At 57.1% G+C, this 27,646-nt stretch overlaps 15 protein-coding genes across 16 annotated transcripts; 9 read left to right on the forward strand and 6 right to left on the reverse strand.

Annotated features, from left to right (window-relative positions):
- Positions 1-279: 279 nt before the first annotated feature.
- On the forward strand, positions 280-2,232 carry IUM83_14582 (DEAD/DEAH box RNA helicase; the record flags this gene model as incomplete). Its single annotated transcript, XM_067939338.1, has 1 exon — positions 280-2,232. The coding sequence occupies one exon, from the start codon at positions 280-282 to the stop codon at positions 2,230-2,232; it is 1,953 nt and encodes a 650-aa protein (XP_067793480.1).
- Positions 2,233-2,436: 204 nt separating this feature from the next.
- Positions 2,437-3,123, forward strand: IUM83_14583 (adp-ribosylation factor 6; the record flags this gene model as incomplete). The annotated part of the gene is made up of 3 exons (XM_067939339.1): positions 2,437-2,634; positions 2,711-2,770; positions 2,830-3,123. 3 exons carry the CDS (start codon positions 2,437-2,439, stop codon positions 3,121-3,123), a joined length of 552 nt encoding a protein of 183 aa, XP_067793578.1.
- Positions 3,124-3,417: 294 nt separating this feature from the next.
- On the reverse strand, positions 3,418-4,809 carry IUM83_14584 (Soluble calcium-activated nucleotidase; the record flags this gene model as incomplete). Its single annotated transcript, XM_067939340.1, has 1 exon — positions 3,418-4,809. The coding sequence occupies one exon, from the start codon at positions 4,807-4,809 to the stop codon at positions 3,418-3,420; it is 1,392 nt and encodes a 463-aa protein (XP_067793485.1).
- A 218-nt stretch (positions 4,810-5,027) lies between these two features.
- On the forward strand, positions 5,028-5,349 carry IUM83_14585 (ribosomal protein; the record flags this gene model as incomplete). Its single annotated transcript, XM_067939341.1, has 2 exons — positions 5,028-5,151; positions 5,222-5,349. The coding sequence occupies 2 exons, from the start codon at positions 5,028-5,030 to the stop codon at positions 5,347-5,349; spliced, it is 252 nt and encodes an 83-aa protein (XP_067793486.1).
- Positions 5,350-5,661: 312 nt separating this feature from the next.
- On the forward strand, positions 5,662-6,943 carry IUM83_14586 (ribosomal protein; the record flags this gene model as incomplete). The annotated part of the gene is made up of 5 exons (XM_067939342.1): positions 5,662-5,739; positions 5,808-5,849; positions 5,915-6,004; positions 6,113-6,706; positions 6,785-6,943. The coding sequence occupies 5 exons, from the start codon at positions 5,662-5,664 to the stop codon at positions 6,941-6,943; spliced, it is 963 nt and encodes a 320-aa protein (XP_067793481.1).
- A 199-nt stretch (positions 6,944-7,142) lies between these two features.
- Positions 7,143-7,674, forward strand: IUM83_14587 (ribosomal protein; the record flags this gene model as incomplete). The annotated part of the gene is made up of 2 exons (XM_067939343.1): positions 7,143-7,235; positions 7,339-7,674. The coding sequence occupies 2 exons, from the start codon at positions 7,143-7,145 to the stop codon at positions 7,672-7,674; spliced, it is 429 nt and encodes a 142-aa protein (XP_067793482.1).
- A 320-nt stretch (positions 7,675-7,994) lies between these two features.
- IUM83_14588 (Tail-anchored protein insertion receptor WRB) lies at positions 7,995-8,694 on the reverse strand (the record flags this gene model as incomplete). Its single annotated transcript, XM_067939344.1, has 3 exons — positions 7,995-8,174; positions 8,279-8,340; positions 8,418-8,694. 3 exons carry the CDS (start codon positions 8,692-8,694, stop codon positions 7,995-7,997), a joined length of 519 nt encoding a protein of 172 aa, XP_067793479.1.
- A 115-nt stretch (positions 8,695-8,809) lies between these two features.
- IUM83_14589 (Tubulin-specific chaperone B) lies at positions 8,810-9,700 on the forward strand (the record flags this gene model as incomplete). The annotated part of the gene is made up of 2 exons (XM_067939345.1): positions 8,810-9,221; positions 9,294-9,700. The coding sequence occupies 2 exons, from the start codon at positions 8,810-8,812 to the stop codon at positions 9,698-9,700; spliced, it is 819 nt and encodes a 272-aa protein (XP_067793607.1).
- Positions 9,701-9,992: 292 nt separating this feature from the next.
- IUM83_14590 (30S ribosomal protein S17) lies at positions 9,993-10,235 on the reverse strand (the record flags this gene model as incomplete). The annotated part of the gene is made up of 1 exon (XM_067939346.1): positions 9,993-10,235. The coding sequence occupies one exon, from the start codon at positions 10,233-10,235 to the stop codon at positions 9,993-9,995; it is 243 nt and encodes an 80-aa protein (XP_067793572.1).
- Positions 10,236-10,459: 224 nt separating this feature from the next.
- IUM83_14591 (HSP20-like chaperone) lies at positions 10,460-11,326 on the forward strand (the record flags this gene model as incomplete). Its single annotated transcript, XM_067939347.1, has 3 exons — positions 10,460-10,890; positions 10,964-11,018; positions 11,090-11,326. 3 exons carry the CDS (start codon positions 10,460-10,462, stop codon positions 11,324-11,326), a joined length of 723 nt encoding a protein of 240 aa, XP_067793571.1.
- A 192-nt stretch (positions 11,327-11,518) lies between these two features.
- On the reverse strand, positions 11,519-12,787 carry IUM83_14592 (WD repeat-containing protein 54; the record flags this gene model as incomplete). Of its 2 annotated transcripts, XM_067939348.1 has the most annotated exons (5): positions 11,519-12,108; positions 12,176-12,238; positions 12,320-12,392; positions 12,488-12,625; positions 12,692-12,787. In XM_067939348.1, the coding sequence occupies 5 exons, from the start codon at positions 12,785-12,787 to the stop codon at positions 11,519-11,521; spliced, it is 960 nt and encodes a 319-aa protein (XP_067793574.1). The 2 variants fall into 2 exon arrangements, with proteins under 2 accessions (XP_067793574.1, XP_067793575.1); XM_067939349.1 differs by lacking the exon at positions 12,320-12,392 and having other exon boundaries at positions 12,176-12,218; positions 12,464-12,625.
- A 183-nt stretch (positions 12,788-12,970) lies between these two features.
- On the reverse strand, positions 12,971-14,375 carry IUM83_14593 (uncharacterized protein; the record flags this gene model as incomplete). Its single annotated transcript, XM_067939350.1, has 4 exons — positions 12,971-13,450; positions 13,518-13,951; positions 14,043-14,118; positions 14,196-14,375. 4 exons carry the CDS (start codon positions 14,373-14,375, stop codon positions 12,971-12,973), a joined length of 1,170 nt encoding a protein of 389 aa, XP_067793573.1.
- Positions 14,376-14,555: 180 nt separating this feature from the next.
- On the forward strand, positions 14,556-15,812 carry IUM83_14594 (Hsp90 co-chaperone CNS1 (contains TPR repeats); the record flags this gene model as incomplete). Its single annotated transcript, XM_067939351.1, has 1 exon — positions 14,556-15,812. One exon carries the CDS (start codon positions 14,556-14,558, stop codon positions 15,810-15,812), a length of 1,257 nt encoding a protein of 418 aa, XP_067793567.1.
- A 141-nt stretch (positions 15,813-15,953) lies between these two features.
- IUM83_14595 (putative small nuclear ribonucleoprotein F) lies at positions 15,954-16,401 on the forward strand (the record flags this gene model as incomplete). Its single annotated transcript, XM_067939352.1, has 2 exons — positions 15,954-15,956; positions 16,108-16,401. 2 exons carry the CDS (start codon positions 15,954-15,956, stop codon positions 16,399-16,401), a joined length of 297 nt encoding a protein of 98 aa, XP_067793566.1.
- A 374-nt stretch (positions 16,402-16,775) lies between these two features.
- On the reverse strand, positions 16,776-18,781 carry IUM83_14596 (uncharacterized protein; the record flags this gene model as incomplete). The annotated part of the gene is made up of 4 exons (XM_067939353.1): positions 16,776-16,939; positions 17,918-18,194; positions 18,277-18,314; positions 18,397-18,781. 4 exons carry the CDS (start codon positions 18,779-18,781, stop codon positions 16,776-16,778), a joined length of 864 nt encoding a protein of 287 aa, XP_067793570.1.
- Between the last annotated feature and the right edge of the window lie 8,865 nt (positions 18,782-27,646).

Here is a 27,646-nt window from a genome sequence, read left to right on the forward strand (position 1 = left end):
GTCACGCCCGAAACCCTCTCAAACGTGGCAATGCGAGGAGTATTTCGTAATACCCAAATCGAATAATTGCAGCAGCGGCGAATATTTTTCCAGAATCGAGTTGTTAATATTGCTGGAATCCTCGTGCTAAACTCCATCTAAATAGAGGAGTTTTCAGATTTATACGAGTAAATTTCTCTTTTGTTCTTGTGGTGTCCGGTTAACTGCGAATTTGGATTGATCAAACTTTAACTAAAATAAATGGATAAATAACATTTGTTCGCTGTGGTCTCAATTGAAATGAAGTCGCCGCCGCCGCAGGAGGAGGAGGAGCGGCTGTACGTGCCGCTCAAGGTCCGCCGCCAGCGCGAGCAGGAGCGGCTGCAGCGCCGCCGCAAGCAGCTGCAGGAGCGCATCCAGCACGAGCGCAGCGACAGCGACTCGGACGGCGAGCGGCCGCCCAGCAGCAAGCGCCAGAAGCAGCAAGATCAAAGGGCCGAGAACGCGTCGCCGTCGCCGTCCGCCGCCAATGGCTCACGCTCACGCTCGCGCTCGCCGTCGCCGGCCCCGCAGCAGCCGCAGCGCTCGACCGTGAGCCTGCTGGACCAGGCCTACGAGCTGCGCAAGCGCCTGGAGGAGCAGGGCGTGAACCAGCAGAAGGCGCAGCAGGACGCGCAGGAGGTCAACATGCTCAAGGAGGCCAGCTACGTGCAGAAGGCGGCGCTCGTGTCGGCCCACGAGCGCGCCGAGGGCATCCACTACAAGGAGGCCATGCGCACCACGTGGCGGCCGCCGCGCAGCATCGCCGCCATGACGCCGGACGAGTGCGACGCCGTGCGCAAGAAGTGGCACATCCTCGTGGAGGGCGAGGACGTGCCGCCGCCAATCAAGTCGTTCGAGTACATGCGCTTCCCGCCGGCCATTCTGGACGCGCTCAAGGCCAAGAACATCATGCGCCCCACGCCCATCCAGGTGCAGGCCATCCCGTGCATCCTCGCGGGGCGCGACATCATCGGCATCGCCTTCACGGGCTCCGGCAAGACCGTGACCTTCACGCTGCCGCTAGTCATGTTGGCGCTGGAAGAGGAGAAGAAGATGCCCATCATTGGGCACGAAGGCCCCTTTGGACTCATTGTGGGCCCGTCGCGAGAGCTCATGCGGCAGACGTTCGACGTCGTCAAGCATTTTACGAACCATCTGTTCAAGGCAGGGTACCCGGAGCTCCGGAGTCTGCTGTGCATCGGTGGAGAAGACAAGCGGCAGCAGTCCGACCTGATTGCCAGTCGCGGCGTGCACATCGTGGTAGCAACTCCTGGTCGGCTAAACCACTTCCTGAAGCTGAAGGAGATGAATCTGCGTCTGTGCAAATACATTTGCTTGGACGAAGGCGACCGCATGCTGGATTTGGGCTTCGACGAGGAAGTGGCCACGACCTTCAACCACTTCACGAGTCAGCGACAGACGCTGCTGTTCTCGGCTACGATGCCGCAGAAGTTCCAGGACTTCGCCAAGGACGTGCTGGTCAAGCCCGTTCTGGTGAACGTCGGTCGTGCCGGTGCTGCCAACCTTGATGTGATTCAGGAAGTGGAGTATGTGAAACAGGACGCCAAAATCGTGTACCTGCTCGAGTGTTTGCAGAAGACGAGCCCTCCTGTTGTCATTTTCTGCGAACGCAAAGGCGACGTCGACGATATCTACGAATATCTCATTCTGAAGGGCGTTGAAGCCGCTTCGATTCACGGTGGCAAGGACCAGGAGGAGCGTAATGAGGCTATCGATTTGTTCAAGAATGGTCAAAAAGATGTTCTGGTAGCAACGGATGTGGCCGCCAAGGGTCTCGACTTCCCAGATATCAAGCACGTCATCAACTTCGACATGCCTGCAGAGATCGAGAACTACGTGCATCGAATCGGTCGTACTGGTCGTTGCGGTAAGACCGGTGTTGCTACGACATTCATCAACAAGAGTGTTCCCGAGAGTGCACTGCTGGATCTTAAGCATCTGCTTGTTGAGGCCAAGCAAACGGTGCCACCCGTACTCAAGGCACTGGAGGACCCGTACGAAGAATTGGAGCGCAGTGGAGATGGTCTTTCCAATGCCACAGGCACCAAGGGCTGTGCTTTCTGTGGCGGTCTGGGTCACCGTATTACCGATTGTCCGAAGGTGGACTCGCAAGTGCGGAAGATTGGCGCTGGCAAGCGCGACTTCCTCGCTGGAAAGAGCGAAGGCTACGGTGGAGATTCACTCGGTTAGGTGGAATAGCAAGCATTCGCATAGCACGGCAATATATCCTACAACTATTCACTCTCCTCGTTTCCCTGCATGTCGGTCGTTACGAGGTTGAAGGAAACATGGCTGCGCTTAAAAATACTGCTATCAAGAAAGGTTTCTAAACCGAGCACGTGCTGCATCTACGTCGAACGCGTCCACATTTTCCGCCTAGGAGCGGCTGATGCCATGGGCACCTCGCTGTCTAGGAGCTTCTCGCGCTTTTGGAATCGCAATGACCGGCGACTGCTTCTCGTGGGGCTAGATGGTGCTGGCAAGACGACGATCCTGTATCATTTGCGCTTAGGCAAGGCTATCGCCAGTATTCCCACTGTCGGCTTCAACGTGGAGACTATCAAGTATGATGGCTATAAACTCAACATTTGGGTAAGCCAGCTTGATGCTAGTGCTGGTGTGAGTACATGTGTATTCATTTTTTGCTCTCTTTATGTGCGAAACTCAGGATGTCGGGGGACAAGACACACTGAGGCCATATTGGAGGCATCACTTCACTGGGACACAGGTGCGGGTAAATAAAATAATGCCATGCGAGATGTGGGCCTAACCTGAGTGCATGCTCAGGGAATCATTTTCGTTCTTGACAGCGCGGACGAACAGCGGCTGGAGCTCGCAAAGGCCGAACTCAACGGCATGCTCGTAGATACCCAGCTCCAGGACGCGTGCCTACTAATTATTCTCAACAAGCGTGACCTGCCGGACGCTCGAGATGTCCAGGTGCTGACGGATGCACTGGGATTTCAAGAAAGCTGTTCCCAGAGTAATCGTCACGTCAAGGTGCAGCCTGCAGTGGCCACGACAGGCGAGGGCTTAAATGACGGCATTTCGTGGCTTTGTGAGAACATGACTGCGCTTTGAGCGCTGACGCATAAGGCTGCAGATAAATAGACATCTTCATAGTTGAAAGCGGCTGAAAAAGAAATACAGTCTTCTTCTTGATCTGTATGCTTGAAAGGGGGGGGGGTGCGTGCAAGGACCACCTCACTTGTCCACTAGTCCACCGGTAGGAAGCTTGTTCGGAACATTCAATGCCCGGAGATGGATCTGTAATCTACACCTACCTTGCTTGCACTAGTCGCTGCTCTATCTTGGAGGTAAGCGTGCGGAGTCCCAACTCCTGGGAGCAGATCATGACAGCAGCACCAATCTCACCTAAGACCAGTCGTGCGCGAAGGCCACACCCTCGTACTTCTTGGCACCAGGGATTTCGGTCTCGTCCATAAGAATGTTTCCGTCCACGTCGAACACCGTGATAAAGGAGGTCTGCCTCTGTTCATCCTCCACCTCGACACTCTTGATGGCCACAATGACCGAGTCGTCGGACCGCGGAACAAACTTGAAGGACGAGAAACCGCGCAGTGGCGTGATCTTACCAATTTCGCGCACCTCAATGCTGCTGAAGTCCTCGCTAGCAATAACGACCTTGTTGGAGCCGCGCTTTTCGTCCTCCATGTCGTTGTACGGCTCTGTACTGATGCGCCGCGGCAGGATGAACCATTGACGGCGGACGGGGCTCCACTCGATGGCTTCGTGCACCACGTATCCAGGCCATTCGCAGCCCAGCGCCTTGCGCACAGCCGCGAAGTGCGCCGTCCAGTCCTCGTGGCGCACGTCGCCAGCACGGTCCATGACAGCGACCCACAGATTGCCATCGCTGATGACGTTGCCGCTGTTGTCCGTGAATTCCTTGCCCACGCTTCCCATGTAAAGCTCGCCGTCCTTGACCGTGGCCCACTCGTGCTTCTGCCCCTTGCCGGCCACGCCGTCTCCCTCCATGACGATGTGCTCCGGAATGCCCTGCAGGGGCTTCGTGGCGCTGGGGGACTCGAAGTTCTTGAGACGGAAGACGATGCCCGTGCGGTCGTCGAACGCAAGCAGCTTGCCGTTAAACCAGGCCAGCTCGCTGAGCTCGAAGCCGCGGCCGGCCTCGTTCATGCTCGTGGTGAACTTGGTCTCCTCCCCGAACGTGACCGAGTACGCGTCGCGCTTCTGCTGCGCGCTGGCGCTGCCGGGCGTGACTTTGAGCGTGGCGTGCATGATGTACGACATGAACTGGGGCTTCTTGCTGCTCTCGTCCTTGGACTTCTTGTCCAGGTCCGCCACAATGACGATGCCGAAGGAGTCGGGCTTGGGCGGCGGCGCCAGCGTCGGCTCCTGGCGTATGTGGTGCCGGGCCGCGTCCTGCGTCGACGGCAGCAGCAGCTGCGGCTTGTCGTTGCCCCAGTTCTGAGGCGTGCGCAGCTCCGCCCCGTTGCTGACGTCGGAGTTGCCGCTGCTGCCGCGGCCGCCGCCGATGGACGAGCTGGACAGCGACACGTACGTGAAGATGGCGAAGGCGATCACCAGCACCAGCACGCGGCCGTGGCGGCGCATGGCCGCGAGCGCCGCGGCGGGCGGCGGCTGCGCGCGAGACGAGGACACGGCCGCGCCGCCGCCGGGCAGGGGCGTTCCGCGCGCGTCCGACCACATGCTGCTGCTGCTTCCGTCCTCCAGAGTGCTGAGCTTGCGCTTCTTCTTCTTGGCGTCCACGCACAGCTCGAGCATGCACGGCGGGGAGGTCGGCCGGGGAGTGAACACGTCGGTTACGATGGCGCTAATGCCCGAATGTTGCCGGAAGGTCGCAGCAAGGACCGCTGAACTGACTATGCACGATTTCAGCCAATGGACGGGGACCGCAGTCGACCAATCACCAGTCGCCGCCTGGGGCTGTGACGTGGTTCATGCCTCCAGCTAAGTGCGAGTGTGAGGCGCCACTTTGGACGATGGCGAGCAGCAAGAACGAAGAGGTGGCGGCACTCGAGGCGCTGCGCGACTCGTCCGCGGAGCTGGTGCGCTACCTGGACAGCATGAACGAGAAGCTGCAGCAGATGAACCAGCAGAATGAGAGTGCGTGGCCGCGCTGACGGACGGACGGACGGACGCTAGTTATGAGACTAAATGCCTTTTTTTTTTTCAGTGTCGCTGCGCGTGCTGGAGAACTGGTCCAGCGTCATCGCCATCTCCAAGGTCAGCGCGGCATCCGCAGCGGCGACGGCGGCCGGGAAGCCACATGCGGAGAAGGAACTCGTGCGGACCTCTCCCTAACGATCGTTCCCAATCTGAGAGACGTCCAGACTGAGCTGCCTGCAAGCAAGGACCAAGGCTGGTGTCTGACTGCCTGCCTGCAGCTATGTTGCAGCGCAGAATAGACGGAGTATTTATACTGGGAATGAAGACGAGGAAACCTGGTCGTCCTGTGTGTGTATTTTTCTTGGTGAGGTCTGAGTGCTTACCCGAAATAGCCGAGCGTATGGCGACGTCGGCGTTGGTGACCACGACGCGAGGAAGTGGTGGCAGATAATCAACAGTAGTGTTGGTCCGAGCCCAGTCGTCGGCTTCGAGGAGTGATAGACCGGCATGCGCACCAACGGGTTCGAGAAGCCCTTCTCGCGAGACCAAGCGACGAGCTGGATCATTCAACTGTCCCTCATCGGAGTACGCTACGGTTCCTTGTTCGGCATTGGCGTCACTGCGTGTGGTCTTGACTATTGAATTATTGGCAGAGCTTCATCACCTTCGTGTCAACGCTTCTAAGCTGGGAGAAGGTGTGCTATCATGCAATATGATGCTGAACATAGCGAACGCAAGTTAACACTCGTCGTGTGCTTAGTGTCTGGCTATCCTCCTCCCAAATGCCGTTCTGGTGATTGTCGTTGTGGCAGCGTGGTGCATCTGCGAATCGAGAGACCCTGCAAAGCCCGTGAGCACTTCTTCTTCTACCACGTCGAGGTCCAGAACTAATGTTTTTTTCTTACAGAAACCCACGTCGACGTTCTTCCCGTCCGTCCTACGAGTTCCCCATAAAGAGTCACGGTATTGCGGCTTGTGCTACAAGAACAGCCCCGGTCTCGACCACCATTGCACGTGGCTGAACACGTGCATCGCAGAAAGCAACTACGAGGCGTTTTACTGTCTTGTGGTCTCGGCAACGTGCCAGACACTGCTGCAGACTGTTATAGGTATCCTCATGTGCACTTTGTGGCAGTCCGAGGTGAAGGCCAACGCGGCTGACGGCTGGGACAAAGCAGTGATTGCACTACTCTGGATCCACAACGCAGCCTGCATATCACTGGCAAACTCGTTCGTTCTCCTGGCTGGCTTTCACACCTACTTGCTGTGCGTGGGCATGGGCACGTACGATTTCATTTTGGCGAACGGGTCCGATGGTCTGTGCACTCGCATGCTGAAGTGCAACTGCCTCCGCCGCAAGAAGACGAGAAATCGGAAGCGCAGCCATGTCCAACATGGCGACGTCGACGAAACTAAGAGCACCAAGAGTAGTGCGACGAGGTCTAGAAGAGGGTCGCCTCCTGCTGCCATCACCCCGGCGAGTCTGTCCGCTCCTTCGTCGCTTCGGTCGCAGACGTCTCTCGAGCAAGCGGCGGCGGCGGCAGCTCTCGAGGTGAGCCGAAACAGCGAGCGAGCCACTACTAGCCGAGATCAATCCAAGTCAAGCCGAGCAAGTGTTAATCGCACGGAGGCTGCAAGCAGCGCTGCGTCCTCCACGCTGCCAGACATGGTGCTCAGCGTGGGCGTCAACGAGAGCGAGGGTATCTTCGAGGATGTCGATCTGAGCAGCCCGCCGAAGCCGAAGAAGTCGTCCGGGGCAGTGGTGGCGCCCGCCACAATGGTGTCGTAGCAACCAGGGGGTGTAGCGATAAAGCTAGATGCAATACACAGCAGCGGTGCGTGCATGTTGAAGCGATTTGATTCCCTGTGACGTGTGCTAAAGCCTTGCAAATACGGTAGTGAGATCGAGGGGATCGGTCATTTGATTGGCGAGGACCCGTTTGACTTGCGCTTTGTATGGTCCGCGGAGTGATTGGCTACCGCTGGCCTTGCAGGTGGGTCCCAGGAAGGCCGCAGAGCATAGTAGCGTTGGAGACGTCGTCGGGTATTTGCCAGCAAAACCTCTTTTCACCTTAAACAAGGTGCGTCCCGCAGCTGCCGCGGTGGCGAAATGTTGCTGCGCTCTTGAACCCAAATGGACCACCATACTAACGGCCTATTGCGTGCTGCCTGCCCTCTCCACAGATGCGTCACGTTGCTGCTTTGCTGTTGTGTGTGCTCGGCGGAAACGCCACCCCCTCCGTGGCTGACCTCGAGAAGGTCGTGACCTCGTTCGGCGGCGAGTTCAACCAGGAGCAGGCCGAGAAGCTCGTCAAGGAGCTCGAGGGCAAGAACATCGAGGAGGTGGTCGCTGCCGGCAAGGCTAAGCTCGCCACCGTGTCGGTGGGCGCTGCCCCCGCTGCTGGCGCCGCCGCTGGCGGTGCTGCCCCGGCCAAGGAGGAGGAGAAGGTCGTCGAGGAGGAGGAAGAGGTCGACATGGGCGGCGGCATGGACATGTTCGGCGGAGACGAGGACTACTAGACGTCGTCGCGCCTCACGATGCGATGTGCCACGCGACCTGCCGCTCTCAGCGCGTCGGGTCACGTAGTAACTTCAGCTTAATCGAACGCGCATGCCTGCCATGCATGTGACGCCATTCGCACACAGCACACTTGGGTGTCTACTGCTGCTTGGACTTCATCCAGCAGGTGTTCCGCTTCCCGTGGAGGTTTGTTCGTCACTGCTCGTCAGATGATTTCATTGCTGTTAACAGGTTGCAGGGACTGCACTATTAGCTATATCTCGCCTAGTTACGGTGTCTACTCTCGGGCGCTCGACAGGTAGTGTCATATTCAGGTCATCTAGCCGATAAGTTTGGCGCTCACGCGGCGACAGATTCCAGCCCAGCCCACAGCGGATATAGCGCCTAGCGGGAAGCCTGGGAACGCCATCAACCGCTCCACCGGCAGCATGTAGCCCTGCGGTAGCACGACCAGAGGCTCGTTCCAGTAGTAGAGCATAGCAAGCCCCATCAACACCGGCTGCAATCGTCAGACGTTCATCACAGAGAACTCAATGTTAGGTCTTTCCCTTGTCGAAGTGGTGTAGGCAAAAAGCGTAGCGACACTCAGCGCTGCAGACTCACCGTTCGGATGCGGTCGAACTGCTTCTGGAGCTCCGATGGCGCGCTTGCAGCCAGCCGCTCCACTTGCAGGGACACATAGCACATATCAAGCTCATCAGCCTTGTAGCGAACAGGCAAAAGAACTCATGGGCCAACGCACCTGCGAGCTCCTGCATCTCCTTCTTGAGCGCGTTCATCGTGCGCGTGGCCTTGGCCTGCTCCACGAACGTCTCGACCGAGTTGAGGCGGTTCACGAGTCGCACTTGTGCGTTGTACTCGCCCAGCAGCTTCTGCTCCGCCGGCGACAGCTGCGCGCCGCGGCCGCTCCACAGCTTCATGGCCAGGTCCACGGCGAACACGACCGCCGCGATCAGCAGCACGTCGTACACCTTGAGCGCCGAGATCGCCGGCAGTTCCATCGCCATCGTCATCGTCATCGTCACTCGATTCGATTCGACTTGTACCCGGGTCAATCGGGATGCAATTCGCACTTAGTAGAGAACATAGTGAGCTCAAGTCGCTCCAATCGACACGACAAAGGATCGGGACGCCATGGCGCAGGACATGCGCGCGCTGCGCGAGTACGTGACGGCCATGGACGGCCGGCAGTACGAGAACGTGCCCGAGGGCGTCGTGTGCCTGCTCATCACGCACAGCAACCTCAAGCTGCAGATGGTGGACATCCGGCTGGACCTGCACGGCACCGTGGGCGAGCTGCGCCACAAGGTCTACCAGCACACGGGCACCAAGCCCGACGCCATGGAGCTGCTGGTCATGCGCGGCGACGGGTCGGTCTTCGCGCGGCTGGACGACGACCGGCGGATGCTGGGCTTCTACAGCGTGGAGAACGGCATGCGGCTGCACGTCGTGGACAAGGACCCGTTCTCGCTGTCCAGGGGTGGCGGCCTCGAGGACGTCTCGCTCGTCGAGAAGTACGAGATGTCCGAGGAGGACTACAACAAGCGTACGTGACATGACGGCTCTCCTGCAAAGCTCCTTGTGTAATGTGGTGCACTAACGGCTGATGCGATGACAGGTGAGAAGACTGTGCGCGCCTACAAGCGAGAGCAACTCGCCAAGGACCCGAACTGGAAGCCCAAGACCATGATGAACGCCGCTCGCCCTGCTACCGACGCTGCTACTGTGTCCGGACCAGAGAGTGTGGCGAGCATGAAGGTGGGCGACCGCTGCGAGGTGCAGCCCGGAGGCCGGCGCGGACAGGTGCAATACGTGGGCGAGATCCCGGAGATCGCCCCGGGCTACTGGGTGGGCGTGCAGTTCGACGAACCCGTGGGCAAAGGCAACGGCTCCGTCAAGGACACGACCTACTTCAAGTGCGAACAGAAGTTCGGCGGCTTCGTGCGTCCGCACAACGTGGCTGTTGGCGATTTCCCTGTGCTAGACCCATTCGCAGACCTATCAGACGACGACGACGAGCTGTAGACTGAGTTCGTGCGCAGATCCATCTGAAGCTGGTAGCACAGCAGCGCTCGGAGCTGCAACCATAAACGACAGAACGGAGCGCGACGCCAGACTGGGAAATCAACTCTAACTTACTTTCCACAGTGTTTCTGCTCAGCTAATACATGCGCTACGTCGTCTCCCCCGGCCCCTTCGGCCACCTGCATCTGCCTTCTCTGCGCGAGTGCATCGACGGCAGCACCAGCAGTCTATGCAGCGGCAGCGACCGAACGGGGCTTCACCTGTCGACGCAGTGCCTCCGCCCAGCTCCTTCTTACACCTCGGCCTTGCGCGTGATCTCCTCGACGTTCCAGCGCTTGCGCTTGGACAGCGGGCGCGTGGCCGACAGACGCACGAAGTCGCCGATGTTGCACACGTTCTCCTCGTCGTGGGCCATGAACTTCTTGGTCTTCTTGTAGTACTTGCCGTACTTGGGGTCCTTCACGATGCGGGCCACCTCCACCAGCACCGACTTCTGCATCTTGTTGGACACGATCTTCCCGAACAGCGGCTTCATGGCGGCGGCGACACTCACGGCCAGCGGCTTAGGCAGTCGGCGGCGATATTTGTCTGGCCAGAGAGCTCCACAGCCGCAGATCAAACGGCGATCCGATTTGGCGGGGGATTGGTCAATGCCCTGCCATTCGCTGAAAATATCTATTTATTTTGACCAATGAAAGACGGTTTGGGTAGTCGCCACGTCACAGAGAATCCATTGCAGCAATTGAATTGGAGATCGCTATGGGCGAGGGCTTCTTCGTGCCGTACCTGTATGTGCCCAGCGCCGAGGCGACGTACGTGAAGCTGGTGACGCCTTGGGGCAGCGTGCACATGGACAAGGGATTCCTGGAGCAACTGGCCGTCAGCGTGGGCGTGGTCGTGCTCACCGTGATGCTCTGGCGGTGCTCCGCGAGACTCAACGCGAGACTCAAGAAGAAAAAAGACGCCAACAAGACCGACGGGGACGAGGGAGAGGAGGTCGACAACGAGGAGGATGATGACGAGGAGGAGGATGACGAGCCCAGGTCTGCGCTGGACGAGAGCATGGTCAAGAAGGGAGAAAACAGCTACTACTACGCCCACCAGCACCGAGAAGCCAAGGACGACGACGAGTCCGTTCGAAAGAGCGTGGTCTCGTCCTACGGTTGGAGCGACAGCAAGAGGACCGTCAGGTGAGGACGACGCGGTGGTTGCTCACAGTGAAAAGGTGCACGAGAGCTAACCGGTGGAGTTGTGTGCGGACAGCATTTACCTGACCGACAACTTGGTCAAGAACATGAAAGACGAGCAACTGGTTTTGGTGAGGAGCAAGCACTTGGACTGAGTAGAAGTGGGATACAGCATTTGCTAATTTCTTGGTTGATGTGGTAGAAATGGACCAAAACGTCGCTGTCAATGGACCTGCTGAACGCGCCTGGAGGCGACCAGGCCAAGAGCCTGGTGATCTCTGCACTGTTCCAAGAAATCACAGACGTCACGTGGAAGGCGAAGAAGGACACGCTCACAATTACGCTGACGAAAGCACAGGAGCTCCCGTGGAAGTCGTTGAACGGAGCTGCCAAGAATATGGAGGATCACATCGAGTATGATGAGTCACTTTACGACTAAGAACTGCAGACAACGAAATAGACACAGCGCGTGTGGCGGTTGTTTCAGCGGCATACCATTACAGGTGCAAGTGAGGACTGCACTCAAGGTCTGTGCTTGGATTCAATATATTGTAGATGAGAATTAACCCGCCTCAAGTTGCTCGTTGTGCTCGAGTGTGAAGTCGTTGGCAGAATCTTATTGATGTGCTGCTTATTCCGGGCTCCAAAACTTGAGATGCGCAGTGTCGTACGTGGCCGTGAAGAGGTTGTTCATCGACGCGAACACCACGCCGGTCAGTAGATCGTTCGGTACCGCTTGTGAGCTCACAAGCTTTACGCGCGGCCCCGCCCCAGGTTTACTCGAAGATATCTCCCAGACATTCATAAAGGTGTCCTCGCTCACAGACACAGCGAATTCGTTGTGCGCGTCTAACGCCGTGATTGCGCGTGTATGGGCAGCAACTTCGGCGTGCACGCGAAAGGTTTCGGGATTATACAATCGCAGGTACCCCGTTAGGAATCCTGCCACCAGCCAGTTTTCAGCCATAAACGTCATTGATGTCGCTGGGTAGCCTTTGCTCACGATCCGGTGCGTGATCTCGAAGCCGTCGATGGGGTTATGGATCAAGATAGCTCCACTCATGTCGCTGCTCGCCAGCAAATTACCGTCAAGAGAGCTCTCCACGCAGCAAATAGGCTCGTCGTGGCCCGTCAAAGTCTTGCACACTTCGAAGCCAGAACCCTCTCCAGCCTTGGCATCTTCTTCCTTCCCAATGACAAGCAGCTTCCCGATCGAGGTGCCTGTTGCATTCGGGAGCAAATTGTTAGACACACAAATGTATCAACTGCATGGAATCACTTCGCTTACCCACGACAAGACGTGGTTCTTTCATGTGGACCGAGGAAATGCCCTGACAATAAAGAGAGTCACCTTGCACCAAATTGGTGAGATTCAAACACAACAACACGGCCAGAGTTCAAGTGACCAACATGTAAGTTGATAGATAGATACCTTCAGCATCGTTTCCCACGATGTCTTTGAGCGCGATCTCAGACAGACTTTCTTCGCCCGTGGCATCATAGATCTAATAGCATGAAAATCATCGTAAGACTCATCGTTGCTATTGCGCCAAGCTTCCAGGGGACGAGGTGATACCTGGATACCGTTGTCCGAGGCGACCACGATCACCACCAGCTCCTTCAGCGTGCAGAAGCGCACTTGGTGCACCGCCGATTTCTCCGCGCACGGCAGCTTGTGGGTCAAGAACGGCGTATGCGTGGTGTCCACGTACACGACATCATCGACGCTCGCGTACGCCTGCACGTTCAAAGAGGAGATTAGGATCGGTCCTCCGACCACGCTTCATACACTGCAACGCGGCACCATCATGTCGCCATGCTTGGACAGGTTGTTGCACACGTAGGACGCCGTGTAGGTCGTCGGCTTGAGCTCCGGGTCCACGAACCACGAGGTCGCCATCGCTCCGCTCGCGCTGTCTTGCTCGCGCCCAACGCCCGTCAAGCAGTTTCCAGTCTGCCGAAAAGTCGTCAAGATCCGCAAATCGCCACGCGCCAAGCTGAACGGCGCGAGACGCACACGTGGACTTCAAGGTGGGTTGTGGGATCTATCATGCAGACTTTATTGATTGAGTATTGGTGTAGTCTAGTGGGCGGTGACTTCGAGCTCCTCGATCAGCACACTTTTCGGCTGTGGTGGGGCCTCAACTTCTTCACTTTCGTCGTCCGAGATGGAAAATAGTTTGGCTGTGGCACCCGTGGCTTCACTCGTCAGCAGCTCTGAAGACGTATCGTCACTTGAGGATTCCTCTTCTTCCATCTCCATTGGTTCAGGCTCGGACGTTGTCAATGCCTGTTCATCTGCAGTCGTCTCCGACGAAATGGTTTCAATCACGTCGTGCGCGACGGGGTACTGACCGGCGTCGTCAACCAGTGCAACCGTGATCACAGGGAACTCTACAACCGCCTTTCGCTTCAAGTTGCTCTCGAGGCTTTGGTTACCATCCAACCGATAGTACTGTGGCTGTGATGCTGGGGTGAACTCTTTTCGCAAGAGCAGCAAGATGTGCTTCTCCCAATCGGCCACAGCATACTTTTTCAGCTTTCCGCGGATAGCAACATTCTCCTGCACACGCAATGGTAAATTAACGCCGGCAGCATGACGTATACCTTCGCAAGCAATACCAACGTACCTGGCAAGGGGTAAAATACTTGCTGAGCAGCGCGAAGAGCGTGTCCTTCTCACTTGCGCGCTCCTCCGAATGGCTAACTGGTACTTCAGCACTCGGAAATGCCCACTCGACCCGCCAAAGTAGCGTGTTTTTCTTCATATCCATGTATGATGAGTTGCGAGCCCGTTTGCTCATGCCAGGGGCAAGCAGTGTCAACGCCACGGCGCGCTTGGCCGAGTGCTCAGCAAACAGCTGCACCGCGACGGGGAAACGCGCTAACCAGTCTGCAGGGATGTCAGGATTGATCGCGCCAGACGAGCCTCCGGTATTACTCTGCTCCGTTGCCACTTTTCGCTTCTTGTTGCTAGTGTAGCGCCGCGCGTTCGCGTTCAGCGTGCTTCGAGACCGCGCTGCGCTGTTCGTCGAGCGAGAGATCTCCTCCAAGAAGAAAAAATCTGCAGCACAGGCACAGAAGACACATATAGTGAGTATCGCACTCTACAGGTGCTATTAAGTCAAGACGAACGGAGGCCATGCGCGCCTTACCGCTGGAGAGATCTGCGTCCGTGAACTTCTTGAGCCCCACGAACTTGGTGCGGTCGCGCTTGCCGTTGCAGTCGAACTGTCGTCAGCAACACATCGCCAGAGTGTTAGCACGTCACACAAAGAATCATCGGCAGCATCGCCCACGGCACTCGCCTGCTTCTTGTGTCCCACGCAGCACTGCAGTGAGCACGTGATGCGCTCGCAGCGCGGGCAACGGTACTTGACGTCGCTCTTGCCGCAGCCGACGCACACGGGCGCCGTGACCGTTGTCGTCGCCAGCTCGGGCTGCGGCTCGGTGTGTTCCAGCGCGCGCTTGCAGCCTGCGTCCACCATCGCTGCGGTCGGTTCCAGCGGATTGATGGAGTGAGCTTGGGCTGACATCCATCCCATGACGGCTTTTGGCTGCAGCCACCGATTGTGCCTGCTGTCACTAAACCCGTACAATCTACGCACCCGACCGCCGAATGACTGGAATGCCAGTCATTTCGACTTGAGCAGCAGACTGGAGACGTGATGGTGGGCGTGGACCTGGAGATCGATGAGAGCAAGCTGTGGGACCCGGCCAAGCGCCAGGCCTACATGGACGCGCTGCCGGACATGACGCTGTTCGAGGACCACGTGGTGGAGGGTGACGAGATGGTTGCGGCCATCCAGGCGCTGATCGAGGACGGCGAGACGGCGGAGAGCCTGGCGCTGCATTGGAAGAACCAGGGCAACGACATGTTCTCGGACGCCAAGAAGGCGCACAGAGGCTACTTCGCGAACGCCATGAAGTACTACAACGACGCGCTGGCCTACGCCTACAAGGCGCTGGCGCTGCCCGAGGACGAGCGAGACCTGTCCTATGACATGCACGAGCTGACGTCGCAGATCCTGTGCAACCGCGCGGCCGTGCAGCTGGAGCTCCGGAACTACGGTAGCTGCCGCTCGGACGCCGCCAAGGCCATCAACTTCGACCCGTCCAACGTCAAGGCGTACTACCGCGGCGCCAAGGCCTCGCGGATGCTGCGCAAGCCGGCCGACACGCTGCGCTACTGCGAGGAAGGACTGAAACGCGACCCGGAGAACAAGCTGCTGTTGAAGCTGCAGGTGGAGGGCCGCAGGCTCGTGGAGGAGCTGCGTGTCGAGAAGCTCAAGCGCGAGCGGGAACGCATGAAGCGCCGCGCCGCCACGGACAAGTACCGCAGGCTGTGCGCCTCTCGCGGCGTGCGCGTTGGTCGGGCTCTGGTGGACGACGAGCGTGTACGCCAGTACGAGGGCAAGGCCGATGTGGACCCCGAGAGCGGCAACATGTACTGGCCCGTGCTCTTCCTCTACGACCAGCACGGCACGTCGGACTTCGTGCAGTTCTTCGGCGAGCAGGACTCGGTGATCGAGCACCTGGCCAACATGTTCCCGGAGGACGGCCCGTACGCCGAGTGGGACACGAACCACGAGTTCGTGGCCTCCAAGCTGGTGGTGTACGCTGCGGCAGACATGGTACTGCCGTACTCGTCGCCCAAGGAGTGGCACGTGGGGCTCAGCGGCGAGAAGGAGGAGGAGGACGAGGAGGTAAAACGCATCCGCCTGGAGGAGAAGCACGAGGCCAAGACGCAGTTCTGGCTCGAGGTGTCGCCCTTCTGCACGCTTCAGCAGCTGCTGACCCACGAGAAGTATGTGGTGCCCGGCATCCCCGTGTTCAACATCTTCGTGCGCGGCTCGGAAGCGCTCAGCAATTTCCTGACGCGCATCGAGCGCAAGGTCATCACGCTCGACGCGCCGCAGCGGTAAGATGGCTTCACGCTGCGCGTCCATGATTGGCCAAATATACCTGATTTTATCCCATTGGTTGGAATTGAAATACACGCCTATTACTGGCTGAAAGATCCGCTCGCTTACAGCAGCAGTCCCCGATCTCCGCAGCCGAGCAACATGGTGCGTAGCGGAACCGCGCTCTGCGTGTGTGTGTGTGTGTGTGTGGAGCGGTGATTCAGCCCCAGATGATGCTGGCGCGTGACAGAGCAGACCGTGCTGACCTTCAGTTCGTTGTGCTTGTGCTTGTGCTCGTGCTCCCGACGCCCTGCAGTCCGGCCTGATCCTCAACCCCAAGCCGTTCCTGACCAACCTCACGGGCAAGCCCGTGGTGGCGCGACTCAAGTGGGGCATGGAGTACAAGGGCGTGCTGCTGTCCGTGGACTCGTACATGAACCTGCAGCTGGCCAACACGGAGGAGTACATCAACGGAGAGCTCACGGGCAACCTGGGCGAGACGCTCGTGCGCTGCAACAACGTGCTCTTCATCCGCGGCCTGCTGGACGACGAGAAGCCGCCCACCGAGTCGCGCGCGGACGGAGCGGAGCCCATGACGGATGCCCAGTAGACGCAGATACAGGAGTGAGGCCGCCACGGTGAGGAGAGGGGGGCGAACGGGTATTATTAAGGAAGTCGCGCCGCTGTACTGGCGAGGGTGGCAGCCCCAGAATCGACCAGGCCCACAGGCTGCGGCACTACGCGGAGAAAAAGCGCGCGATAAGGAACAACAGCCCCTGCGTCAACGCGTCAGTCAAAACGGTTCTTAGGGACTCATACATTTGCTACTTCCACACGGTACAAATTACTAGTACTAGCCTTCTGCGCTGCCTTTTCCAAACTCGCCACACTGTTCTTATCGGCGCCCCACGTGATATCAACACTCATTTCATTGTTACCACACGTGCATGCACTACGCCAACCCAAGCGAGATCACAGCGCTTCTTATGACTTCAGGAAACCAAACAGATCATCATCATCCAGCTCCACGTTCAGATCGATACGATCCCAACGGTAGAGATCCATCCCATCGTCTTCAGTCTTGCTATCCGTTGCCATTCCTGCTGCACTGCTTTCCGTAGCGGATGGCCCGCTGGGCTGGCCGTCACCTGTCGACGCAGATACCACCATAGCTTCGCTGGTTGGTGGGGCCGCAGTGATCGCATCAGTTGATGCACCGGTTGTTTGCGTAGCTGGACTTGAGGCGGATGGTGATGGCCGGGACAGTAGATTGATGTGCTGCTGGAAATGTTCCTGCTGCTGCTGATGATATTGCTGTTGCTGGAGCTGCTGTGAACTGTTCCACGACTCGTTGAACCCCCTCTGAGTAACTTGAGGGTTACCTCTGCTGCTGGTGCTTGAAGGAACAGTGCTGGCATCAATATTTCCCATACTGTTGTGGCGAGCAAGATGCTGCGCCACTTCTACCTTGCGAGTGAGCATTTGCCGGTGAAGGTTCATCTGGGCTTGCATGGCGAGATGCATTTGCATCTGCAGGTCGGTTGGCTCCTCGTGAAGCATAAATCCCTCTGCGCCTCGGGCTACCACCTCGCTCGTCGAGACTTGTGGCGCGTGCGAAAACATACCGCCCTCACCTACTGGCCCCGCCATACCAGCAAGCTGCGGCGACATCAGTGAGTTTATAATGCTCCATTGGGGATCAGAAAGCTCTGGCATGCCTGCAACTCCTGTTCCGACAGGTAGCTGTCCCAACGGATAGCGGTACGCAGCCACAGCAGCTGCTGCCGCCGCCATATTTCGATCGTGCTCGGAACTCTTCCGGGCGTGAGCTGTAGTGTACGCCGGTGGTAAATGCTGCGGGGCTATGGGGATCAAACCCGTGGAAACTGGTGGCGGAACAACGCTCATTATGCGCTCGTCTGGGATATGAGGCTGTGGACGCAGGTGACTGTTTCGATCGATCGTTGGCTGTTGCTGTGTGCTTTGCATGAGCTGCGAGTAGCTCAGGCCACGTGCATGAGTCTCTGGGGCAGTTGCTGAAGGAGAACTGCGTCGTGCCTGTGGCGTTCCGTGGCCTTTTGCATCCACTTCCATCCTGCTGTCGTTGTTATTGCTGTCGCCAGTACCCGAGTCGCTATCATCGCTGTCGCTATCGCTGGCATGACCCCGCCGGCGCTTCGAGTTGCTGATTGGGAACACAAACATGGTATTGGCCTCGCCACCTGCTCCGCTTGCTCGGTGCTGAGCCTGGCGACGGCGACGCTTAAGGTTGCGCTTGGCGCTGCGGTCGTAGTACTCGAGAAATTCCATGCGAGAGCGTTCGTAGTTGAGTCGATACTTCTGCAGGTGAGACTTGAGGTGCTCTGTCGTGAGTCCTGAGTTCGGTCCAGCCGCCTCCATCAACTGCAGTTGGCATGCAAGCAGGAAATCAGCAAAGTAGTTAGTTATGCTCTGGAGTTACTCGGGCAGAAAGCGCAAAACGTACAGCTAGTAGCGCCTTCGGAGATGCGTTCTTGAGGCCAACTGTGGCATGCAGCACCCAAAGCACAAGAGTGTCAGTGTCGGCATCAACCGTGTGGAGAGAGAGGGAGATCTGCGAGCGCACCATCGAAGATGGCGGCCACGAAGAGTCGGTGGAGGTCGTCGGGCCAGATGAAGCGCTTGGTCTTGCGCTCGTACTTGCGCTGCTTGGGGGCCGGCTTGTCGTCGCCTGCTGCCGCCGTGACCGAGTCGGCCTTTCTCCGTCGGGAGCTCGAAGAGGAGGAGGGAGTGGTGGTCGGCGTCGCTGCAGCTGCTGTGGGGGCGCCGTTGCTGCTGCCGTTGCGGTCCTTGGCGTCGCTACTCGCGGGTGAGCGCGCCGGGTTCATGGAGGGCGACGTGGAGGTGTCCGTGCGTGCCTCGTCGCTGCTGTCCAACGCCGTCGTCGGGGGCCGCTGGACGGAGAGCTGCGTGCGAGTCACTGGTGGGGGAGCGGGGGCCAAATGTACCATTCAGCTCCGAGCGTCGCAGTCCACCACAGCGCTCGCGTCTCGAGCGCCGAGGATGGGGAGCAGAAGCGCGAATGAATGCCTGCTGCTCCGTCTGGTGGTCAAATCTCCGGCAACTCGTAGTCAGAGAAAGAGCGCGCGCGGACGGAGCTCGAGATGCTTGCCAGCGCGCCGCCGCTGCTGTTCTGTCGGTGTCCTTGGCGAGCTGAGCCCCTGACGCGCTTTGGGCTTGTGCGGCGGTCTCGACGCGGGCGTCGGCCGGAGATCCAGGCCGATAGCACAAACAAGAGCGCGGAATCTCGGCGGGATCCGCGTGTTGCAAAAGGTACCCAATTTATTGGTTTTATTTAACGCGCAACACGCAGCAGCTCACCACGAACTGAAGGCGCCTTCGTGCCGACAGACCCACAACCGCGACGAAGGGGTCTTGCAGGCGCACCGCTGCCGCAGCAGTGCTGGCTCGGCTCGGATTTCTCACTCGCCTGCTTTGCACCGAGACGAGTGCGAGCGGGCGCTGCAGCCGGCGCCATTACAGCCCCTCTTCGCCAGCCTGCAACGAGGGACAGAGCCGCCGACACAGCTGATTCGCGTCCGCGGCTAGCATACTGCCGGCGACACGAACCCAGCAGGGGAATCTCGGGAGGTTGCGGCAGCAACGCGAACTTCAGCCGCCAAAACTGCACTCGGACTTGCTTGGTTGCAAGTTGCACGCGGCTGGCATTGAGCGCAACACGGTGTGCTGCGACCTGGATACCAGTGGCGATTGACAGTATTATACCACGAAAGGACCCCACTTACATTATCTTGACAATAGTTCGCCGTCGCCGTGTGCACCGATAATGCTGACATCACTCGAGTGCTGTGCTCGAATCATTAAGGCGGCAATAGCCACAGCGTCGTTGGCGCGGTACTGATGCGAATTTCGCCATCGCTAGCAAACCTCATTTTCTGACCTTCGCCTAATGCACTCTCGGACCAATTCGGAGCAGGTTATTAAAATCTTGTTGCCAAGTATCTTTTCCGTCGAAGTGTCCACTGTGTCTACTGCCGTCTTGACTCAGCGCCGTCGGGCCGAGTTTCCGGTGCCAGCACCAGTTGTTGCAATCCGGAAGAGTAATGGCCAGCAATTTACACCCTAGCGAAGAACTCTAACCGAGTTGATCATCACACTAACAGAATTTAAGTACACAAGCACCTCCAAGCATCCTTCCTTCTCCAAGACTTCTTCTTTTGGTACCTTCACGCTGCCCTCAGCTGTTCATCATGTATTCCTCTGCTATTCCTTCCTCGAACATGTACGATCCAAAACCCTTAACAGGCCATGCGCCCGACGCTATCAAGAGGATCCGCGCGAAGCTACCACGTGTCAAGCAAGCCAAGGACCAAGTATACTCGACGACTGGCACGTGTCATGGCACTTTCGCCACGAGGTCATGCTGCCCCACGAGGCCATGCTCGTAACAGATGTAAGATCGTATTCGTTGTGTTTACACTACCGATTTATGACCTTACAGCAGAACAGCGATACTTACAGTTGAAGAGCACCGTACGATGAAAGAACATGTTTACTCTTAATAGTCAAGCTCAGAATAAACATTGCCCTCGACAGACCACGGCAGTGATTGTAGGTAGCGGCGAGGTGTGACAAACATCACTTTTCATTTTCTTATCCATTACATAGTTGCACTTGCGTCCAAGCCCAAGATCCCGCATCCACAGCCTTCGTGCTTTCAATTGCCGTCGCGTACACCAAGTTTCCGATCGAACTGTCAAGCCCACCGTCGCCGTCGTGTTGTTTCCCGCCTTCGAATCCTCGTAACGTCGAAGACCCTTGTGTCCATCGAGCACATCGTCTAATTAGTGCAAGCCCAGCAAGAGAGCTTTGCCGCGCAAATGGCGGAGGCAACAAGGCGCATGGAGAAACACTTAAAGAAATACCCCACTAAGCGCAGGTGTGACGAGGTCCGAGCCAATTCTTGGCCAGGACCCATCAGTCAGAAGCCCAAAACCTACCACGTACCGGCCACATGTCACTTGAAACGTGGATATTTCTTGACCCAAGTCTGGTTTTTGTACATACTTCAAGTTGTGCTGGCTACATCTGGAAACTGAGTTCTGCGAACGTCGAGTTGCGGCGACCCCAGATCCCCAGGTCTGAGATTTGAATTCGGTCTGTAGTCTGAGGTCTGAGAATCGCTCTAGAGGCCACAGATCTGAGGTTCCAGGCCTTGAATCGGACTCTGGGCGAAGAGCTGAGCCCTGGCCTTCTGGGTTTGTGATTTGAAGTCCCATGGTTGCTTAAGTCTCAGACCCCAGGTCTCAGATTGGTGACCTCACAGTTTGGAATGCCCGGAGTTCTGAGACCTGAGAATGATGGCAAAAGTCTGAGACTTGGTGATTTGGAGTTCGGTCTGAGGTTTGCCTGTGGACCAGACCCTGAGATGTGCAGTTTGGGGTCTGGGAAGAGGGCGTGGCGTGCGGCGTCTGATTTCATCTCGGCTTTGGGGTGCCACAACTGAGATATGGAGTCAACATCGTAATTTTGTCCCCAGCTCAGATTCCCAGACTCAGAGTCCCAGAAGTTGAACCAAAACTGAGACTCGTCAAATTGCTTGGACAGCCGGGGTATGGAATCAACATCGTAATTTTGCCCCCAGCTCAGATTCCCGGCCTCAGAGTCCCAGAATTCGAGCCAGAATTGAGACATGTCAAATCGGTTGGACAGCCGGGGTATGGAATCAACATCGTATTTTTGCCCCCAGCTCAGGTTTTCAGCTCGGCAGTCCCTCAACTTGTGCCAAAACTGAGACACAGTGATTGCGGGCGCAAGTTGGTGTCAAGATGCACGATGTTCGTGAGGATAAGTGGCAACTGGTGAAAGACAGCTGACGCTCCGAGCCTAGGATGTGACTAAAAGCCTACGGCGTGCCTGCAGGGCCTGAAGTGCGGCTTCGTGGTCTCACATATGAAGTGGGTACACAAGCGATGGCTACATTGCCGGTCTGGGAGCTGCGGTAGTTGCTATTTCAAGTTGGCGGTTGCCGCTTGGAAGGTCGCTCTGAAGGGTCGCCCCGTTGTGGCTTTTCGGCCCCTGGTGTCGGGCACACAAGATTTGGCCTGACCAGTCGCCTATGGATTTGGGCCAACGGGAGCCGCAGAATCTTGGCGTCATCCTGATTACACCTGATTTGTACCCAGAGTAATCAGTGTAATCAGGTGATGACAGACCAAGTCCGCCCAATCCCGGCCACAAGATCCTGGCGTAATCAGGATATCACTGATTTGCACCCAGGTGTAATCAGTGTAATCAAGTGATGACTGACCCAGACAGGCCAATGGAAGGGCGCCAAGACAGCGACGCGCATTCACGGGCGCCGCCAAGCCAGTAGCTTAGTGGGAGTCTCACCCTTGTTCAAGGTGTACCCAGGAGATGTTTGCACCCTTACTTGATAGGCCCTTTGTATGTGTATGTGCATGATAATAATCAGAGTTTGTTTTGCCCCGAAGACCGCAAGCTGCGGAGTTCGTCTTGCGCCAACGGGCGTGTTGCTTCACAGGGACCAAGTCCCTGCCCCCGGCGGCGCGCGCAAGGTCAAGTGGAGTCGCTACGAGTGTTCTACGGTCAAGCTCAGCTAACTCCAAATAAATTCAAGTTCAACAACCAAGCCTTTTCGTGTTTCGGCCCGGTTTGCCTTCGTTGTTGTATTTCCACACGCGGGACATTGGTTTTGCTGGGTTTTTGTGCTGGTTGGCTGGTTTCCTGTTGGTGCTTCATATTTTCGGGCGGAAGGTGCTCCGCTCTGAGGTTTCGGCAGAGCAACACCTGGGATAGTGGTTTCTGGGGTTGCTGGTGGTATCCGTGTGGCGCGAATAGTCTGGGATAGTGGTTCCCAGCTTCGCTGTGTCGCCTACATCAAGGCGTGGTGCGCGGAAGTCCCAGGGTGCAGAGCGAGAACCCTGGATCAAGGCAGGCTCAGACCGAGCCAACTCTCGGGGCCACTCTGGTCTGAGGGGCGAGTGAAGACCGTTGTGCGGCTCTCAGTCTGAGCCGCCGGAGGAAGTGTCGTGACTGGAAGCGACTCGAAGCCGGAGTCGCTGAGCAAGGAGGAGGCTGTTAAGGCCCAGAGTCCAAGGGCCTGAGAAGAGAAGTGGACTAAGTGTGTGTGGAGTGAACGTGTTTATATTCAAGAAAACGGGGCACAGCGGACTCAGCACGTGCGTACAAGGGCCTTCCAAGCGAGGAGCAAGCTTCGTCTGGGGGCATCTGGGAACTGTCGAGTTCGGAGGCAGCTGGTGTGGCCGACGCAAGTCTGGGCCCACAGCGTAGCCTTAGGAAGAACCAAGTCAAGGGATTGCAAGAGTGAGGAACACACGCCTCACCCACCTTGGGATCTGAGATCTAATCTCAGATTCTGAGTTGAGTGGTCTGAGATCGAGGTCTTGCCGCGAGGCTATTCCCTGATTTTGGAGCCCGCATCGCCACAGCTGGTGCGCGTACCCGGATCAGGAAACGACTTTGGTGACGGACGTGTGCAAGTCATGTCGACTGCTCCCGACTCGAAAGTTTCCAAGACAAGTGGTGAGATGCCTGAGTCTTCGTGTAGTGGGTCTAACTTGACTCACTACTTTAGCTTACACGTTGCGCAACGTGTATGAGGAAGCGTAAGTACTTAGTAATTACTTAGGTTAATTATATTTGAATACACAAATATAAGTTAACTTAGACAAGACTCCAAGTAGCTAGTTTAAGGTAAATTGAGAACTGTATTGCTTGTAAATTGATCTTCCTCTAAAATCTGCTAAAACTGTTTATCACCTATGAAAGGGTTGACAGCGGCTGGCTGTCAGAGCCCCGCTAATATGCATGACTCTGATTGGTAGAAAGATGCTGCTTTCTACCAATAGGATCTTTGGGTATGTGTGGACCACTCACTGTGGTGGTCCACTTCAATGTATCCATCGGTGTGTCTTACACCAAGGTGAGGAAGTATCTAAAACGTTTAACAGATAACCTATCTGTTAAATTCACAAGTGGCTTGCAGCCACTTGTACGTGTAACCCCGTTACACTTCGCTTCGGCGAAGTCTCAGAGTTGCTGGTTTGCCGGCTGAAGTGATGATGGAGAATGCTGGGACGCCCAGGTCCAGGAAGTCGGAAAGGATCCCAGGTACAAGTGGCTTGCAGCCACTTGTACGTGTAACCCCGTTACACCATCCCCCCCTTAAGGTTAGACGCGCGGGGTCTCCGCACGTCAATCTTCGGACTTGACCATTCGTCAATTCTCCGCGTTTGGAGAAGAAACCCGCGCTCATTCAACGATGAGCGCGCCACAGAAGAAGACCTTGAAGTCGGTGGGGAGTCATCTCTCCATCGACGACTACTTCGAGCGTCAGAAGGCGAAGTACGGCGACGTCGTCGACTTCGACGACGACGATGAAGACATGGAGGGCGAGGAGGACTCGCCCTCAAAGCGTAAAGACTCAGTGTCGAGCGAATCGCTCGACCCTCACGCCAAGAACGTTCGCCCGCGTGAAGGGGACGAATCAGACGCTTCGAGTTCGAAGCGTTCGCGTACTGAGAGCGATACCCCACTCGCTTCCGCTGGGGCTCTCAGTACTCCGCGCGCTGCTGCAGCGCGTGATGTTAAAGCTCAAGGCTCTCCGCGGGCTGCGCCTGCAGCGCGCGATCCATGGATGTCGTCCGCGTCCGAGATCGCGGACCGGTATGGGAACTCGGTACCTCCGAATGAGGTGCCGCTGTACGTATGCAGCGCCATCAAAGATGACGCTGTGGCTGCCGAGCTGCACTTTGATGCGGAAACGCATCACAGGCGCGATTACTACATCGGACTCTTTCATGAGCTCCGATGGTTTCAAAGCAAGAAGACCTCTTCTCGCAGCAAAGTGCCCGAATGGCAGGCACTTTGTCAAAGCTGGAACGCCTTTGTTGAAAACTTCAACAAGAGGCCGAGTGCTTACCGTGATCGGATTAAGCAAGCGCGTGATCGCTTCGAGACGTACTCGAAGCGTGGAAAGCTGGAGCAACTTCATGTTGCTGCTGAGGAGGCAAATGTGCCGTGCGCTGTGCCCGAGGGCTTTCAGTGCACGAAGTGCTTCCCAGGCGCGGTCCGCTTGAGCGACCGCGACCTGAACGGGTACACGTCGTTCCGTGTGCCCGAGAGTCTCAAAGAGCTCCGTGCTAAGTTCTTAGCACGTGAGGGTTCGGGCGCTGGCGATGATCGCAGCGCTCGTGTTACTTCCGCTGTGCCAGCGCGTACTGCTCTTCGTACGCCCTCACCATTTCCGGAACGTCCTCCACCAAGACGTTCCGTGGCTTCCATGTATCTTGATGGGGAGGAAATCCTCTCCAACGAATACGAAAACGAGCCCCTTGAGGGTTCGTTTTCGGGATACTATGGTCAACAATCCGCTCAACAATCCAGCGGGTTGAGCCGCGGGCGTCACGGATCGGCGGTGGCGGGGGTGGGAACACGCCCCGGGTATGATCAGCCCCGGGCTGATCAGTATGCGCCTCTCCACGACCGGGTGACCGCCGTGGAGCGTCTGCAGGGCGCTGAGTTCGCCGCCCTGAAACAGGAGCTGGCGAACCAGAAGGCCCAAGTCGCGGCGGTCTCGCAGACCGCCTCGAACATCCAGGTCGAGCTGGGGACCCAGATGAAGGGGTTGCTCCAGCGCGTCCGCGCGCTGGAGGAGAGGTTGCTCGTTGCCGAGGCCAAGTCCTCCGCTTCTGCCTCGGCTCCTGCCGAGGCTTCGGGTCAGCCGAGCTAGATGGCTCGTGCTGCAGGTATGGCTTCAGCCGTCCGACGTAAAAGGTCGGATGGAGGCGCATGCTAGACGGTATGTCTAGCGTGTTTGCGTTGCCGTGCCAACACAGTGAACGGCCCGATGAAGCGCGGAGCAAGCTTGCTTGCTCCGAAATCCGAAACTGCATGTCTAGGCAGGTTTTGTGTAGCTAACAAAACTAATGAACCAACTTTAAATTCATTTGTGTTGCCTCTGCCCGCATTGTCTGCGTTCAGCTTCTGTTGATCAACAGAAGCTGCTATTGTGTCTTGGACAAACCGAATCACGGCTTGTCTTTTGGTGATGAAACTGATTGCATCCGAGCTGAAGTCATTCAGCTCGCTCTCCGCTAGAGGCCCGGCCTCTGCGTGGTTCTTTGCGGTGTCTGCGCCCTGCGCAGACCCGTGGTCGTTGGCCATGTTGTTGGGGGAGTCTGCGCCCTGCGCAGACTCATGTGGTTTGTTCATTGTTGCAGCTGACACTGTGCAAGTGTCAGCGGTTTTCTGCGGCTGCTGTATTGCAGTCGTAGATCCTCCCCCACTTAAAGTGGGAGCCATCACTCCGAGTAAACTCGGTAGGCGTGGATGCCGCATGGCATTCACGTAGAACGGTGTATACCCGGTCGAGGCATGCACTGAGTTGTTGATGGCAAACTCTGCCATCGATAAGCACTCGCTCCAGTATTAGAACGAGTGAGCGTAGCTCTTCAACATATCGACGAGCACGCGATTCACGCGCTCGGTTTGACCGTCCGTCTGCGGATGATCCGCAGTCGACATGGAAAGCTGGCTCCCAAGAATTGTAAACACTTCTTGCCACAGGTGCGCTGTGAAGCGCGGGTCTCTGTCCGACACGATGTCGGACGGCATGCCATGGTGTTTGAACACCATGTCGACGAGCAGACGGGCCGTCTGCTTCGCGGTCACCTCTGCTGGCACCGCAGCAAGATGTACCATCTTGCTGAAACGGTCTACAAAGACCACAACACCGGTGTTCCCTCCGCTATCCGGGGAAGACCAAAGATGAAGTCCAAAGACATGGACTTCCAACACTCCGACGGAGTCGGTAGTGATTACAGTGGAGCCTGCGCGAATGGCGCAGGCTTCACGCGTTAGCATACCTCGCAAGCACGGATGTACTTGCGCACCCACTCTATACTGGTGGTGCCAGTAGAAGTCGCGCGTGAGAAGGACGTAAGTCTTCTCACGTCCGAGATGTCCCGCAGTCGGGGCATCATGATACTCGTACATGATCCTGAGTCGCAGGTCATGGTCATTTGGCACGACAACGCGATCCGCGTTGTCGTCGACTGCATTGTAAAGCAGTAGTCCGTCGTGCACACGAAAGCGGTGTGCACGCGCTCGGAGGTGCTTGGGCAGCTTCTGACGGGACTTGTCAGAAGGCGTGCCATAGGCCAGCAAGAGCTTCGCGTCCGCGTCGTGCGCGTACGCGGCCTTCACATCATCCAACAGAGATGATGTGGGTTTGCTCGATCGCATGGCGTCAATGGCATTGACGTCAACAGCTTCTGCATAGTCCGGCCGACGTGATAACGCGTCGGCCACCACGTTCAATCTTCCGGGTTTGTATTCGACCCGGAAGTTATACTCCGCAAAGAATGAGAGCCATCTCGCCATTCTTTGTGAAATGTGTGGTGACTTCACTGCGGTACGCAGTGAAGCATGGTCGGTGTAGACCACAAATGGTCTACTCCCAAGTAAATACACTCGGAACTTTGCGAGTGCATACTTCATGGCAAGGAGTTCCTTGTCATGCACCGGATAATTACGCTCAGCTGCTTTCAGCTGACGCGACTGGTAATAGACGACACGATCACGGCCCTCGTGATCGTGCTGCATCAACGCGCATCCGATCGCGAAATCGGATGCGTCACACACTACGTGAAATGGGCGATCTTGGTCAGCCACTGCCAAGATCGGCGCCTCAGTCAAGCCCCGCTTGACTGCATCGAATGCCTTTTGGCAATCGGGTGTCCAATTCCACACAGCTTCTTTCTTAAGAAGCTGTGACAGCGGGCGGATCTTGCCCGCATAATCCTCCACGT

Source organism: Phytophthora cinnamomi (assembly GCF_018691715.1).
Source record: "Phytophthora cinnamomi strain GKB4 chromosome Unknown Contig28, whole genome shotgun sequence".
In the NCBI taxonomy this organism is placed as follows: Eukaryota; Oomycota; class Peronosporomycetes; order Peronosporales; family Peronosporaceae; genus Phytophthora; species Phytophthora cinnamomi.